General features: G+C 36.4%; 2 protein-coding genes across 2 annotated transcripts; both read right to left on the reverse strand.

The window, feature by feature from the left end:
* Positions 1–2,687: 2,687 nt before the first annotated feature.
* Positions 2,688–6,671, reverse strand: mdp1 (magnesium dependent phosphatase 1). The gene is made up of 6 exons (XM_026199764.1): positions 6,532–6,671; positions 5,763–5,826; positions 5,532–5,639; positions 5,308–5,415; positions 3,412–3,497; positions 2,688–3,295 (listed from the first exon to the last, which is right to left on the reverse strand). Exons 1-6 carry the CDS (start codon positions 6,563–6,565, stop codon positions 3,213–3,215), a joined length of 483 nt encoding a protein of 160 aa, XP_026055549.1. The 5' UTR covers positions 6,566–6,671; the 3' UTR covers positions 2,688–3,212.
* Positions 6,672–7,118: 447 nt separating this feature from the next.
* Positions 7,119–16,776, reverse strand: LOC113040874 (uncharacterized). Its single transcript, XM_026199074.1, has 13 exons — positions 16,550–16,776; positions 16,037–16,438; positions 15,655–15,928; positions 15,249–15,517; positions 14,939–15,164; positions 14,838–14,847; positions 9,956–10,355; positions 9,377–9,553; positions 8,845–9,021; positions 8,332–8,733; positions 7,921–8,194; positions 7,515–7,783; positions 7,119–7,420 (listed from the first exon to the last, which is right to left on the reverse strand). The coding sequence occupies exons 1-13, from the start codon at positions 16,773–16,775 to the stop codon at positions 7,194–7,196; spliced, it is 3,333 nt and encodes a 1,110-aa protein (XP_026054859.1). The 5' UTR covers position 16,776; the 3' UTR covers positions 7,119–7,193.
* Positions 16,777–17,785: the final 1,009 nt, after the last annotated feature.

Raw genomic sequence — 17,785 nt, forward strand, 5'->3', positions numbered from 1 at the left:
AAAGAAATCTTTCAGGTTCAATGTGACATGCTGTCGATTATAGAAAACTGATTCACTTAAACTGGAAGGCTACATTTAGGCTATATATATATATATATATATATATATATATATATATATATATATATATGGTATGTATAATTATTATTACTTTTTTTTAATTAAATTCTTGTTTTAAAAAGTAAATCTCTAAAGTCCCTGCGCATGTTGAATAATAATAATAATAATAATAAAATCCTGTGTAAAATGTGTTGCCAACTCTTTAGAGCATCAAGTACAAATCCATTAAAATTAATACCTATACTCAAAAACAATTAATATAATGGCTCATATCAAACACGTTTTTAAATGTTCATCATTTCTTTAGCGTTTCACTGAAAGCTTTAAATATATGATGTGTGTTGGCACCAGTGCTTAATTATAATCCACTGCATCAATTTTTTATCCGGCGTAAATTATTTAAATATTTTAAGATCTACAGCACACAACGGGCACGCCACAAACTACATAAAACGTTAGCATCTCGAGCTGACACGAAACCGCTGTGATGTTCAGAAGGAGAATGCGCTGTTATTGCACTGTCACTTTGCTTTTTACGGGAGACGCCAGCGAGACCGAGAAGAAGAAAGCGAGGTAGAAGCGCGCTACAGGCTTTAGACCTCAGGATGAGAGATCCAGATCAAGTGCAATCTTTCCGTCTGTCTCTTGAACTGTGTGATGTGCGCAGCACTTTCTGCTTTTATCTAAACAGGTTGTCATCGAGACAGAATCACTTATTCAGAAGAAAGCCGGGATCTAGAAGGCAAAGGCAAGCCGTTATTAATACCCTGAATACCCCTGGAATAGTATTACATTAGAAGTAAAAGGAGGCCAGCGGGCTTTTAGGCCTTTAAGATGCTGCCCGCTAACGCTAAATTATTCAGCAAAACATACAAACCACCAGATAAAATGTTTTTTTTAGAAGATTTAAGTAACTACACCTTCAAGACAGCGTCGTCTGCTATATGTAATTCACATTTTATGGCGCTTAAGGCAGAGCGTGATGGCTGCCTGGTCCCTGTAGCCGTTAGCAATCTCTTATTTAACGCGGGAAAATGTAGCTGTGATAATAGCATGAGTTATGAGGATTATGAGAGATCCTGCTGTCACCTGCTCTGAGATTATGTCCTCTGGCTGTTTGTGTGCTCGCTGGAGAAATGAAACCTTCATGAAGGACTTTAATTAACATTTGTTTTCTCCCAGACTACCTCAAGACCACTGTGAGGAGGATAGCATTATAATGGGCTAATTCCTCAGAAGAGCGGCGCTCGTAAAAAGTAAAACTTTTGTAGGATCAGTATACTGATATACTGTTAGTTTTTAAAATAATTTTATTTATTTATTATTATTTTTTTTTGTAGGGCTGTCAAACGATTAGTAATGAAATATGAGTGTGTACTGCATGTATTATGTACTATATATAAATACATACACATGCAGGTATATAAGAAAATGTTGTTTGTAGATGAAATATATTTATATGTACTATAAAATATACAAATATAATAAAAAAAATATTTTCAAAACATGCTGGATGTGAGTGTGTGTGTGTGTATATATATACATTATATATATATATATATATATATATATATATATATATATATATATATATATATATATATATATATATATAATAAACAGTACACACATATGTAAACAAATATTTTTATTTAGGATGCGATTAATCATTTGACTACCAGTTTTTTGTAATATCTTGTTTTCATTTTTACAAATTTTGTTGTGCTTTCAGTTTTTAATTAGGCTACCTTTTAAGTAGTATTTAGTTTTAGTTTACTTAAACTATACTTAAACCAAATAAGAAATCTTACTCTGAAATAATAGCTGAAATAAAATGAAAGCATGTATGTGTATATATATATATATATATATATATATATATATATATATATATATATATATATATATATATATATATATATATATATATTTTTTTTTTCCCCAAGAAATTATTTGAAAAATGGTTTTAGTGAATGATATAGAACATTATGGTTAATTAATTAATTTATTATTATTATTTTAATCTAGGAGGATTAATAGCCTACATTTAAAAATGTTTTTTAAAAAGTTATTTATCCTCGCTGAAGATTCGATATAAAACCCACCCAATTGCTACTCAAAACTAGCTCAATTATGTTAAAATTGCATTAAAAACATGTAAAAATACGTTTATTTTTTTCCTGCTGGGGTTCCCCTGGTAAAATTTGCATTTAAGGGGCTAAATATCACTAAATATAAATATTGGTGTTGCTTCAACCTGCAGACATTTTTTTTTTTTTTTTTTGAGGATACTCAAATACTTGAGGATTCTTTGATTAAAAAATCATAAGAACTGAATTTATCTGAAATGTCTTATTGACACGTATGATCAATTTAATGATTTCTTGCTGAATAAAAGTATTAATTTCTTTTAAAAAATAAAATAAAATTACTAACCCCAAACTTTGGTATAAATGGGCAAATATTTCAGTACTCTAAAAATTAAAATAATTAAACAAGTACAGCATGACAAAACTATTTTAATATACTACAGTATATTTAAAGCTATCAATTAAAACTACAATCTTTACTTTTATATAAAAAATATTATTTGTGTGCGGAGGAATACATTAAATTAGTGAGACAAATAAGAGAGTAAATTACATTTTAAATACAGACCAAAAAATATGGAACACACGTGTTTTTTAAATGTAATAAATATAAATCTATTTTTCCATTGAAAAATCTGTCACGCATAGTAACAATTAAAATACTGACCTTTTTGTTTTACAATTTTTTAGTTCCATTTTTGGAGCAAAGGAACATTTCTTTGGAAGATTAGGTGTATCACTTAAATAAAGGAACAAATTATAATTTCACACATTGAAAAATAAAATATAAATAAATTGCATCTCAAATTACCAAAAGAAAAAAAAAAGCTTCATTTAATGTTTTAAAATGGAGCTAAATAATAGACTATTTAAATGTTAAATCAGAATTATAAGTATTCACCAATTGCTTTTGTCAGTTAAGTTAAAAACGGTTGATTAGACAGAAATAATCACTAAACATAACCCTCCTAGTCTTCTATACAGTACATCTCAGTTTTTTTTGCACAGCAAATGGGTTCTTCTTCATTTGCAGCAGCTGCATCTCCACAGGACCAGACGCCTTCACTGCTTCTTGCTGAACTCCTCAAGTGATTTCTTGACTAGATCCCAGGTGATGGCATTACGAACCATCACACAGTGAACACCTAAAAGAGCGGGAAACAGCAACTGATTCAACCGGATATCTCCAACTTTCACCACACAGTTCCAGATCTCTGAAGCAGCTATAAAGGTTTGCTGAGGAGAGTAAGCAGAGACTTACCCAGTCTGCCAACCTCCAAGATGTTCCTATCCTCGTCATCAAAGAACATCATGTCAGAAAACTGGACGCGACTGTCAGCTTTCAGCCTGGAGACAGAACAACAGTCAGACGGTCTGAGGTACTGGAGACACACACATGTGTGAGCGAGACGCCACATGCAAAGAGAGATGCATGCACTATTATGCCACTTTGATTTAGAACAGAACTGTGAAATTACACACTAAATTGTGTTTTTGAAAGGTTTTTATACTCTCCATGGCTACATTTATTAGATTAAAAATACAGTGATATTGTGGAATATTATTACAATTTAAAATAACTGACTTCTATTTGAATATATGTTAAACTATAATTAATTCCTGTTATGTGAAGCTGAATTATTTCATCATTACTCCAAGCTTCAGTGTCAAATGATCCCTAAATCATTCTAATCATTCTAACATGCTGATATTCTGCTTAAGAAACATTTATTATTATTATCAACAATTTAGCTGCTTAAAGGGGGGGTGAAATGCTATTTCATGCATACTGAGTTTTTTACACTGTTAAAGAGTTGGATTCCCATGCTAAACATGGACAAAGTTGTATGTTTGAAGAAGTATTTCTGTTCCAAAAATACTCCTTCCGGTTTGTCACAAGTTTCGGAAAGTTTTTTTCGAGTATGGCTCTGTGTGACGTTAGATGGAGCGGAATTTCCTTATATGGGTGCTAAGGGCACTTCTGCCGGAAGAGTGCGCTCCCGTATAGCACAGCACTGAGAGGCTGAGCACAGACATTCACTGATAAGAGCGAGAGCGTCGCGAAATGTCACAAAAGAAGTGTGTTTTTGGTTGCGAGGTCAAGACAACCCTGCACAGATTACCAAAAAAAAAAACATTAAGGGACCAGTGGACAGAGTTTATTTTTACAGAGCATCGACGGAGTTGTGCAAGTGTTTTTGTTTGTTCCCTGCATTTTGAAGATGCTTGTTTTACAAACAAGGCCCAGTTTGATGCCGGATTTGCACATCGTTTATTTATTAAGGATAATGCAATCCCAAAGAAAAAGGGTCACGATCGTGTGTTGGAACCGCAGGCGGTGAGTAAAACTGCTTCAAATATCTCTGTGTTGTTAACTTAGCTATCGCCGCGTAAGTACATCAAGTAAACCTCTTGTACACTGTACATACCACATAGAGACGTCCTGCTGTAGTCATTGCTGCTTCTGCTCTCGTTCAGTTTCATCCTCCGGATCTGATTCTGGATCATAAATAAACGGCTGAATCTGACTGTTAGCCATGGTTTGATTTGGATGATGTTTTTTTTTTCCTCACAGTAATGTCACAACTTCCAAATGCTCTCAACGCAAAAGCCTACTCGCGCTTGTGATTCTTTAGCTCCGCCCACACGTCACGCCTCCAGACGCTCGTGTTTTTCCAAAAAAATCGGCACAGACTGTTTTTCTCTTATAAATATAATAAAACTAAAGACTTTTTGGAGTTATGAAGGATGCAATACTACTCTATAGGTACTCAAGATTAACAGGATACTGAGTGAAAACGAGCATTTCACCCCCCACCCTTTAATATTTTTATGGAAACTATGCTGATTGTTTGTTCAGGATTTATTGATGAATAGAAAGTTCTATTAAATGTTTGAAACAAATCGTCTGTAACATTATTAATGTCTTTACTGTCACTTTTGATCAACTTAACTCTTAAAGTGTCCTTGTAGAATTAAGAATATAATTTATTTTGTTTAAATCTTGTGCAAAAACTGCGGGAGTGTGTTCACTGTGTATGTGTGCACTTGGATGGGTTAAATGCAGAGCACAAATTCCAAAAATGGGTCACTATACTTGGCCACATGTCACTAAACTTTACTGATTACCAGTCAAATTCAAAAGTCCTTTCTGTACCTTTTAAAGTGAGTGACCTTTGAACCGGGATAGATCTCCTTGAAGGAAATGTATTGGTCAAGTTTATAGAGTGACAGCAGCTGATTGGCTCCCTCCGTCTCACTGGTTCTATGAGAAACAGAAAAAGATTACAGCTTTGAGAGAGATATATATATATATATATAAGCGATTTGTGTGTGTGTGTGTGTGTGTGTGTGTGTTCATTCAATCATTTGCAATTTTACCGTGATGCAATGCCTATCTTGAACCCCTGACTATGCAGTGAGCTCAAAATCTTTTCAGTATCATGATAAATGGGAACCTTGGCAAATCTTGAATCCCGCACCATGCCGCTGGAGAAACAGGAGACAAGTCAGCGTGTGCCAGCAGAAAAGCAAAAACTTCAGGATAAACAACTCTGAAGTATGTTAATTGAGAACAAACAATGAATTAATGCTATAGCTGATGAAGCAAACCTGTCATCAATGTGAAAAGGTGGATCAACATGGGTGTCGACCCAGAACGGCCACAGGGTGTAATCTGTTTAAATCCAAGACAGAAAAAAAATATATATAATAGTAATTTCTATATATAAAAGGTGTCACTATATACACCAGTATACTGTTATTGTGTTATTTTAGGGGTGTCACTATATATCAGTGTGTGCGATAATCATTATATTTAAACATAAATAAACGTATATTAACATGACACATAAATAATCCAGTAACCAGAGATGGTTTTGTTATTGGGAGATATCAATGCTTCTACCACTGGAGAAGACAGCTTAATAACCAATCACAGCCTTTACAATCTTTACATTTATGTCAAAGGTGTTCAACAGTCAGTTAGTGAATACCATAAATGAATACTATGAAATAATATAATTTCTGCCTCATTCTGTGATGAGAAGTCACATTAGTTCACAAAAGGAAATGACTTCAAACCGGTTGCAATTAAGTGCAATTCTTCCTTTTTTATGAAATAGTGTGGGTGGGGGAACATAAACGAACAGATTAACTATACATTATATATTACTCACATACGCAAAATATATTTTGCATAGTTACTACAGTTATTATTATTGCAGTATCAGAAATCAACGTCACTAAGCATATTCTGTGGTTTGTACAGCATGAAACTATATGAGGAAGAGTTTTTTTTATGTTCCCATTCTTCAGGTTTCAGGTTTATAAATCCATACCGCTATTCTAAAGTACAACCTTAAAAAGCGTGAAAACTTACCTAGGTCGAAGACTATTAATTTTGGCTTAGACATATTTGATTAGCGACAGACAAGGAGGAAAACAAGACTATTCAAATCAATCAGATAGAACGCTTTCGTTTCCTTGAGAATAGTGCTTTACCGGTAATGCGGAAGTAGCGTCATGACGTCAGCAATGCATACGAGGTTACGTAGCTTTGAGGTTTGCAACCAACGCTGAAGAAAAAGAATACCAACAATACTAATAATTTGATAGAAAATATGCCAAATATATTTTATGATAAAAGGTTCATACAATTTTGTGATTATATTACCAAGCAGAAAAAAAATCTAATATATGTATGTGCATACAGATACACATATAGTTCTATTTGAATCGATCTTTCAATATAAATAGCCAGAAAGTTTTTGCACTTTTTTGGAAGGAGGCCATATATGTTTATGGTTTTACAAAAGCAACAAATCTGCAAGTACAGTATTTTGGCATATAATGGGTATTGTGTTTTAATAAATTGTTAATACTAAGAATAAACAAACATCCTGGGTACTGCTTCTAAATGCAATTCTAAATTAAACACATACCAAAGTAGAAATCAGGAGCACCAAAAACAATTATTCACAAAATTTTATTCAAATTCATGTGCAAATAGTTTAAGTATTAGTAATTATTAAATAGTCTGTGCTATGTTTTTAGTAGCACTTTGCTGCCTGGTTGTTTTCGCTGCTCCACAAGTTCAGCATTGAGGGACATCAGCTGCGTCAGGAAGCTCATGGAGGGCTTGATGTGTCGCACCTTTATAACCTGATCGATGGCTTCCTCCACCATCATGTCATGATGGATCACCAGATACGCCAGCAAAAGTGTAGGTGAGTGGCTGACACCATCACTGCAGTGAATGAACACCTTATCTGTGGAAATAAAAACAGAAACAGTCAAAAAAAATAAAATAAAACGTGTTCCTTAAAAATTGGTCACTGCAGAACACTTGATAAAAGATCTTACTGTCTGGGTTCCTCAGGGCCTTGTGAATGAATTTGGCAGCTGGTAAAAAGTACCTGCCCATGTTCAAGCCATCTCTGTGTGTTGTAGGCAAGCCACGATATTTTATGTTCATGCCTCTGTAATATTTCTTCCCTGTATTAATCTTTCCATTCATGTCTTTCACTTTTGGCATTCCCATCAAGACCCTCAGCTTCTTCTTCACTGCTGCTGCGTTTAAGATGTGGGTAATACCCATCTCTTTGAGTTTGGTTCGGTCTCTTGCAGTCTCTCTGCACAAGAACACAACAATCTAGATTAGTCTTTCAGTAAAGGGGTAAAAATACAGTTGTGTTTACTTCCATGCTCCTGCGTTACATTATTGGTTTATCACATGGTTTATATTAGTCTTTAAGAGTTCCAGACTTACTCATTTCCCAAGAAGATGTTGGGCCAGACCTCAGTGACAGGTGTCTCAGATGGTGTATGTTCCTCCAAAAGTTTTTTCAGCTGAGAAATATTTTGAGGAATATAATTCTCTAAGACTGAAAGCTCTGTCACAAGAGGTTCTTGCTCGGGAACGCTTGCTTCTGGGATACACGGAGGCTCTGGAACAGCTGGATCCTTCTGAGGCTGTGCTGAGATCCCAAAAAGCTTTTTGAAGAACATACTCATTTTATTGATCTTCCTCACTTTGACATATTCTGAAAAAGAAGAAGACAATCTGTTATTAGAAACATATTTAACAACAAATTAAACATTTATCTTTTGTCTGACTTGAAGGACATTCTGTTTGCATGCCATTGTAATGTTGAAACTCAAATGCTCTGTCCACATTCACCTGTTGGGATGTCCTCCTCAGGGGTTTCAGGAGAAACAGCAGTGTCTCCCTGATCGTTCCCACTGCTGCTCCCTAACACTTCCGCTGAAGGCCCTTCTGGATCGGTCAGGTCTTCAGACACCATCATTTGGCTCCTCGGCTCTGAGGTGGCATCACTGATGTCAACCACCAAACATTCTGGGGATGCAGGTTCCGGTCCAGAACTGTTCAGGATAGACCATTCCTCAGGATCCAGTCCAGGTTCCATAAGCTCAGATGTTGAGGACAAAGGTTCAGATTTTGGTCCAAGAACACTTGCATCTGGGACACAAAGTGACTCTGAAACATCTGGATCTGGCTGTTCTGAGATCTCAAAACGCTTTTGGAAGAACGCACTAATTGTCTTCCTCACTTTGGCATATTCTAAAAAATTAAAGAAAACAATATGTTATTAGAGACATCTCTAATAGAAAGCTGCTTGGTTTGAAATGTTTGAAAGGGTTCAGCACGTACATGTACTCTGTTGATATTTACCTATTGCGATGTCCTCGTGACAGATATCAAAAGAAGCAACCATGCCACCCTGACCGATCTCACTGCTGCTTCCTACACCTTTACACAGGACCTCGGAAACAGCCAGATCAGTTTTGGGCTTTGCTGAGTTCCCAGTCCGGAAGAACTCACTAATGGTCCTCCTCACTTTGGCAAAGTCTGTAAAATAAAAAATTATTGGAAACATCACTAACCACAGATTAATCATTGATAAAGTGTGGTCCCATTTACTGTTGCTCGGCAAAATTGGGTGAGCCAAAAAAAATATCCAATAGAAAGCTGCTTGTTTTGAAACAGGTTCAACACGCGTTTGTACCAAACAAATGCAGTGGGGTTTTTTATCCACTGCACATGTAGACAATCTGTGTGTGGAATGTAATTTGTGTGAGCTGTGCTTACAATGAACCATTTTTGTTGTGACAGCACCTTTAGTCCAACAATTTATTGTTATTATTATTATTTTTTTTTACAACTCAATATAATTTTGCATTTCAATGTCTTTGCAGATATTTACCTATTGGGATGTCCTCCTCAGAGACTTCAGATGAAGCATCCATGTCTCCCTGACCGATCTCACTGCTGCTTCCTGCCTCCTCACACAGCGACTCGGAAACAGCCGGATCAGTCTTAGACTGTGATGAGATCCCAGTTCGGAAGAACTCACTCATTGTCTTTCTCACTTTGGCAAATTCTGTAATAGAAGAGCAATATGCTATTAGAAACACTTCTAACCATTGATTAAAACATGAATAATTAACATGCGGTCACAGTTATTGTTGCTCGCCAAAATCAACATTTCCAATGCAGGTTTAGCTCATTTTTCCAGTTGATCACTGGAATTTCCCATTTACAACAAAGACATGCAGCAGAAAGTGTTCTTGAGCAGTACTGATTTAATAATAAGCTATTTTATGTTGTTTTCGCCCTGCTGTAACGAAAACATATTTAACCATAACATCTTCTGTGTGCACAATGGACCTTTTTATTGCCAGTGAAATTTTGCTCTATATAAAATACAAGTGCACATTTCGTCTGACATTCTTATTTGGACCTCATTGCAATGTTGCATTTCAACTGCTCTGTTGACATTTACCTGTTGGGATGTTCTCCTCAGAAGTTTCAGGAGAAACATCCATGCCTTCCTGATCAGTCTCACTGATGCTTCCCTCCACTTTTGTGGAAGGCCCCAGTGGATCGGTCAGTTCTTCAAACACCAGCAATACAGACTCTGAGATGGCATCGTTGATGTCAGCTTCCAGCTGCACATCTTTCTCCTCACAGGAGACTTCTTCCAGCTGCACATGTATGTTTTCTCGTTTATAGCAACTGAAATGGTCATAGATGGCACTGGTGATCTCTGACTCCACATCTTTGTCATCTGATGCCCAGAAACTATCAGTGCAGTAGAAGACGCCATTGACATAAACCTCCACAAGCACTTCTCTCAGTTCTGAAGACATGGTATCTGGTGTTTTGGATCTGATACTGTCAGTTCAAACGTTATCTGTTAATGTCAGATGTAGAGTTGTCAAATTGTATTTGAAACACACTGTGAGTACAGACTGAACCTATAAACTGTAATTATAAACACGCCGACTATAGACTCTTTCTGCATGGACAGTGTTTGAACGATCTGTTTTGGTAGACTTTCACTCAGACTCGCGTTTCTGCTCAGAAAACCATCAAAGTGAAGAGATTCTGTTAGTGACGTCATAAAAGTTACGAGTCTTTGCCGTTCCACTGTTGCCATAGAAACAGTAGCTTTCGATCACAGTCACGTGGGCGATATAATAGCAATATCGTTTCTGTCGCGACTATTTGCAAATTATGTTTTAAAATATGCACATGCACTTTTATTCGTGTAATTAATGTCGAATGTGCGTTTCGTAGTGAGTCAGGATTTGCAAAATGACCATATTTGAGAAAAAAAGAGTAGTTTGCATGCATCACAGAATAGGATTACAGGATTACTGTCGGCCGTTAAACATTTTCTATGCTAAAATATTCGTCAAATATTCAATGTTTATCGCTCCTTCCAGTTCCTCACTCTTTCAACAAAACTGACGCTTCGGGATTCTGTTCTGTTCTGTGATTTGACTGGCTCTGAGTCATTTATAATCGATGAGCGCTGTGACATATGTGCTCATTTTACACACACACACACACATATATATATATGTAACGTGAGAACAAAATAACTGATTTGAGATTATTATGGAATATTCCATAATAATCTCAAATCAGTTATTTTGTTCTCACGTTACATATATATATATATGTGTGTGTGTGTGTGTAAAATGAGCACATATATTTAAATAAAGTATTATATTTTATATGATTTATGTATACCGATACACATACAGTTCAATATCTATGTCTCGTAACTTTGAACGCTCATCTGATTTCAGTTGTGTTTTTGTTTATTTTGGTGACATATAAATAAAGTCTTCCCATCTGCCTGCACCTGAGTCTTGACCTCTTGCGATCCGTGACACTACGTCCTTAATAACATTGGATGAAAAGTTTAGAGCCCTACTGATGATTGTGTCCACCTTTGTGTGTGGGTCCATGTACATGCTGAATCGACATGTAAAAAAAAAGCCTCAAGTCCAAATATTCATTTATCACCAATTAACTGTTTGCCAAACACTTCCTGCTTCGATTTCCAGATCTGAATTTAAAAAAATCTCAAACATACTCCGAAATGCCGATCTGAATCAACCGAGTCGCGAACAGGCTCCGAAGTGCCGATCTGAATCAACCGAGTCGCCATAAGGCTTCGAATTGCCGATCTGAATCAACCGAGTCGCGAACAGGCTCCGAAGTGCCGATCTGAATCAACCGAGTCGCGAACAGGCTCCGAAGTGCCGATCTGAATCAACCGAGTCGCGAACAGGCTCCGAAATCCCGATCTGAATCAACCGAGTCGCGAACAGGCTCCGAATTGCCGATCTGAAAACTTCGACCAAAGAATGTAAAAAATAACTCTATTTCTCTAATAACTCTAACAGCTCTACAACTCTATGAAAGACTCAGATCACGTATCTAAAAATAAATCGCTATAGTAAAAGAGAAATAATAAGAGGAGTGAAGTTTCTGACGCACTGCTGCTTGTCTCCACCCCTCACACGCGCGTTTACAGCACTAAATTAATCATCTTTGCTAATTATTATACGTTTACTTCATTGTCAGCTTCAGGTACTTCATTTATTATTGTTCAATAAACTGTTTGAAACAAAGAAAGGTTGTATTTCAGTAATAATTCTAAATTATCAAAATAAAATATAGAAAATATCAGCATCATTCCTCCAGTCTTCAGTGTGACATGATCTTTAGAAATCATGAAAATATGATGATTTATTATTAGAACTATTAATAGTTGTGCTACCAAATAATATTTTGGAATCTGCAATACTTTTTTCAGGATTTTTCAATGTATAATTTAATTTAACTTTTATTATTAGAATTATCAACAGTTTTGCTGATAAATATTATTTTGGAATCTGTGATACTTTTTTCAGGATTCTTTGATGAATAAAAAGTTTAAATTATTGTTATTATCAACCGAGTCGCGAACAGGATCCGAAGTGCCGATTTGAATCAACCGAGTCGCGAAAAGGCTCCGAAGTGCCGATCTGAATCAACCGAGTCGCGAACAGGCTCCGAAGTGCCGATCTGAATTAACCGAGTCGCGAACAGGCTCCGAAGTGCCGGTCTGAAAAACCGAGTCGCGAACAGGCTCCGAAGTCCCGATCTGAATCAACCAAGTCGCGAACAGGCTCCGAAGTCCCGATCTGAATCAACCGAGTCGCGAACAGGCTCCGAATTGCCGATCTGAAAACTTCGACCAAAGAATGTAAAAAATAACTCTATTTCTCTAATAACTCTACAACTCTATGAAAGACTCAGATCACGTATCTAAAAATAAATCGCTATAGTAAAAGAGAAATAATAAGAGGAGTGAAGTTTCCATTCTGCTGTGTTTGGTCCTAATGCGCGTCTGACGCTCCGCGGTGCGTCTCCGCCCCTCACACGCGCGTTTACAGCGCTAAATTAATCATCTTTGCTAATTATTATACATTTACTTCATTGTCAGCTTCAGGTACTTCATTTATTATTGTTCAATGAACTGTTTAAAACAAAAAAAAGGTTGTATTTCAGTAATAATTCTAAATTATCAAAATAAAAAATATAAAATAATGGTTTCTATTTTAATATCCTTTAAAATATAATCTATTTCATCTGATCTTCACCAGTAAGAACAAAGTATTTTAAAGTTTGTGGTTTTACAGAACATCAGTTATGTATGAAATGATAATAAGGCCTGAAGTTAGGAAGAACATTTTATGGAAAATATAATTATATTTTCATAATGATTTTTTCCTTCTCGAATCTTGTCTGGGGTGTAAAAACACCCCTGGCCAAACGGGTTGCATCTCTTCCCCTCTTTGATAATTACTGTAGTTACCATGTTCTGAACATCACATCCTTTATTTTCTCCCCAGATGTAATCTATCTATCTATCTATATATCTATCTATCTATCTATCTATCTATCTATCTATCTATCTATATATATATATACATATATATATATATATAGATAGATAGATATATAGGTGGTTGAATAAAAATATTTGGACATTATTTATAAAAATTACCTCAAGTTAGCACCAGCAAGCTTAGCTAGACATTTAGCATCAGCTACAATATTTTCTTATTTTCAGTACGGTTATGAATAAACATTCATGTCTGTCTAACGTTACTCGTCTAGTTAATCCAAAAATTTTAACGTTACTGTTGATAAATATAAAAACAGACGTGATGGAAGCATTTTAATAAAACTGTTAATATTACGGCAGCGGGGAATTTGGACATGCATGAGTTATTTTATTTAATCTGTGTTAGTTTAAGGTTATTTTATTTTATTTTTTAACCTAAAATACAGAGACGCTGATTGATGTGTCTGCATCGTCTGCACTCGAGCATTTCAGTGGGCTTAAACAGATCAATCTTTACAGCGGATTTAGTTCCCAAACAACTGACAATTTTGACCTAAATATGATTTTCAGTTACAATAATTAATCCTAAATTTCGACATTACTAACTTACTTTTAGCAACATCAGACGCACGCGCGCTCACAAGATCTCCCGGTTCTTACTTCTGGAGACTCGCACTAAACGGTTCATTTGAATCAGTGAGTGGTCGACTCAGAACAGCTGCAATCGGATCATTCTAATTTGTAATGTAGTGAAGTTAAAAGTACGATCTTATGCTTTGGAATGTAGTGAAGTAAAAGTAAGTTACTCAAAATAAAACTACTCCAGTAGAGTATAGATACTTGAAAAATGTAGTACAGTAACGAAGTAAAGCTACTCCGTTACTGTCCACCACCAATCGATCTTTCAGTATAAAGAGCCTGAAAGTTTTTGCACTTTTTTGGAAGAAGGTCATATATGTTTATGGTTTTACAAAAGCAACAAATCTGCAAGTACAGTATTTTGGCATATAATGTATATCGTGGGGGGGGGGGGGGTTTATTCAAGAGACAGAAAAATCATAGGAGTTAGAACGTGCCTTGCAAACAATATCAAGTTATATGAATAATATTGGTGGAAATATGTATTAATATGATTTTGGATTGTATCAGAGTACTTGTTTATATCGCCATGATATTTTAATATTATTCATTGTTGTGCCTTATTTTATTAATATTCAGGTTTGATCAAATAAAATACCAGTTTAACCATTTTTTTTCTAAATGAATCAAACTTTTATTAAAGTAGTCATAAAAACAGCCTCAGGTGATAATCTACAATATATTCTCACTTTTTTTTTTTTTTTTTGTAAATATATTTATACTGAACAGAAATGCGTACTAATGGCTAGTCATGTTGTATTTTAACTGTAAATACTAAGAATAAACAAACATCCTGGGTACTGCTTCTAAATGAAATTCGAAATTAAACACATACCAAAGTAGAACTCAGGAACACCAAAAACAATTATTCACAAAGTTGTATTCAAATTCATGTGCAAATAGTCTAAGTATTAGTAATTATTAAATAGTCTGTGCTATGTTTTTAGTAGCACTTTGCTGCCTGGTTGTTTTCGCTGCTCCACAAGTTCAGCATTGAGGGACATCAGCTGCGTCAGGAAGCTCATGGAGGGCTTGATGTGTCGCACCTTTATAACCTGATCGATGGCTTCCTCCACCATCATGTCATGATGGATCACCAGATACGCCAGCAAAAGTGTAGGTGAGTGGCTGACACCATCACTGCAGTGAATGAACACCTTATCTGTGGAAATAAAAACAGAAACAGTCTAAAAAAATGTCTTCCCTAAAAATTGGTCACTGCAGAACACCTGATAAAAGATCTTACTGTCTGGGTTCCTCAGGGCCTTGTGGATGAATTTGGCAGCTGGTAAAAAGTACCTGCCCATGTTCAAGCCATCTCTGTGTGTTGTAGGCAAGCCACGATATTTTATGTTCATGCCTCTGTAATATTTCTTCCCTGTATTAATCTTTCCATTCAGGTCTTTCGCTTTTGGCATTCCCATCAAGACCCTCAACTTCTTCTTCACTGCTGCTGCGTTTAAGATGTGGGTAATACCCATCTCTTTGAGTTTGGTTCGGTCTCTTGCGGTCTCTCTGCACAAGAACACAACAATCTAGATTAGTCTTTCAGTAAAGAGGTAGAAATACAGTTGTGTTTGCTTCCATGCTCCTGCGTTACTTTATTGCTTTATCACATGGTTTATATTAGTCTTTAAGAGTTCCAGACTTACTCATTTCCCAAGAAGATGTTGGGCCAGACCTCAGTGACAGGTGTCTCAGATGGTGTATGTTCCTCCAAACGTTTTTTAAGCTGAGAAATATTTTGAGGAATATAATTCTCTAAGACTGAAAGCTCTGTCACAAGAGGTTCTTGCTCGGGAGCGCTTGCTTCTGGGATACACGGAGGCTCTGGAACAGCTGGATCCTTCTGAGGCTGTGCTGAGATCCCAAAAAGCTTTTTGAAGAACATACTCATTTTATTGATCTTCCTCACTTTGACATATTCTGAAAAAGAAGAAGACAATCTGTTATTAGAAACATACTTAACCACAATTTATACATTAATCCTTTGTCTGACTTAAACTCAAACTCAAATGCTCTGTTCACATTCACCTGTTGGGATGTCCTCCTCAGGGGTTTCAGGAGAAACAGCAGTGTCTCCCTGATCGTTCCCACTGCTGCTCCCTAACACTTCCGCTGAAGGCCCTTCTGGATCGGTCAGGTCTTCAGACACCATCATTTGGCTCCTCGGCTCTGAGGTGGCATCACTGATGTCAACCACCAAACATTCTGGGGATGCAGGTTCCGGTCCAGAACTGTTCAGGATAGACCATTCCTCAGGATCCAGTCCAGGTTCCATAAGCTCAGATGTTGAGGACAAAGGTTCAGATTTTGGTCCAAGAACACTTGCATCTGGGACACAAAGTGACTCTGAAACATCTGGATCTGGCTGTTCTGAGATCTCAAAACGCTTTTGGAAGAACGCACTAATTGTCTTCCTCACTTTGGCATATTCTAAAAAATTAAAGAAAACAATATGTTATTAGAGACATCTCTAATAGAAAGCTGCTTGGTTTGAAATGTTTGAAAGGGTTCAGCACGTACATGTACTCTGTTGATATTTACCTATTGCGATGTCCTCGTGACAGATATCAAAAGAAGCAACCATGCCACCCTGACCGATCTCACTGCTGCTTCCTACACCTTTACACAGGACCTCGGAAACAGCCAGATCAGTTTTGGGCTTTGCTGAGTTCCCAGTCCGGAAGAACTCACTAATGGTCCTCCTCACTTTGGCAAAGTCTGTAAAATAAAAAATTATTGGAAACATCACTAACCACAGATTAATCATTGATAAAGTGTGGTCCCATTTACTGTTGCTCGGCAAAATTGGGTGAGCCAAAAAAAATATCCAATAGAAAGCTGCTTGTTTTGAAACAGGTTCAACACGCGTTTGTACCAAACAAATGCAGTGGGGTTTTTTAACCACTGCACATGTAGACAATCTGTGTGTGGAATGTAATTTGTGTGAGCTGGGCTTACAATGAACCATTTTTGTTGTGACAGCACCTTTAGTCCAACAATTTATTGTTATTATTATTATTTTTTTTTACAACTCAATATAATTTTGCATTTCAATGTCTTTGCAGATATTTACCTATTGGGATGTCCTCCTCAGAGACTTCAGATGAAGCATCCATGTCTCCCTGACCGATCTCACTGCTGCTTCCTGCCTCCTCACACAGCGACTCGGAAACAGCCGGATCAGTCTTAGACTGTGATGAGATCCCAGTTCGGAAAAACTCACTCATTGTCTTTCTCACTTTGGCAAATTCTGTAATAGAAGAGCAATATGCTATTAGAAACACTTCTAACCATTGATTAAAACATGAATAATTAACATGCGGTCACAGTTATTGTTGCTCGCCAAAATCAACATTTCCAATGCAGGTTTAGCTCATTTTTCCAGTTGATCACTGGAATTTCCCATTTACAACAAAGACATGCAGCAGAAAGTGTTCTTGAGCAGTACTGATTTAATAATAAGCTATTTTATGTTGTTTTCGCCCTGCTGTAACGAAAACATATTTAACCATAACATCTTCTGTGTGCACAATGGACCTTTTTATAGCCAGTGAAATTTTGCTCTATATAAAATACAAGTGCACATTTCGTCTGACATTCTTATTTGGACCTCATTGCAATGTTGCATTTCAACTGCTCTGTTGACATTTACCTGTTGGGATGTTCTCCTCAGAAGTTTCAGGAGAAACATCCATGCCTTCCTGATCAGTCTCACTGATGCTTCCCTCCACTTTTGTGGAAGGCCCCAGTGGATCGGTCAGTTCTTCAAACACCAGC

This window comes from Carassius auratus, chromosome 23, assembly GCF_003368295.1.
Source record: "Carassius auratus strain Wakin chromosome 23, ASM336829v1, whole genome shotgun sequence".
NCBI classification, from domain to species: Eukaryota; Metazoa; Chordata; class Actinopteri; order Cypriniformes; family Cyprinidae; genus Carassius; species Carassius auratus.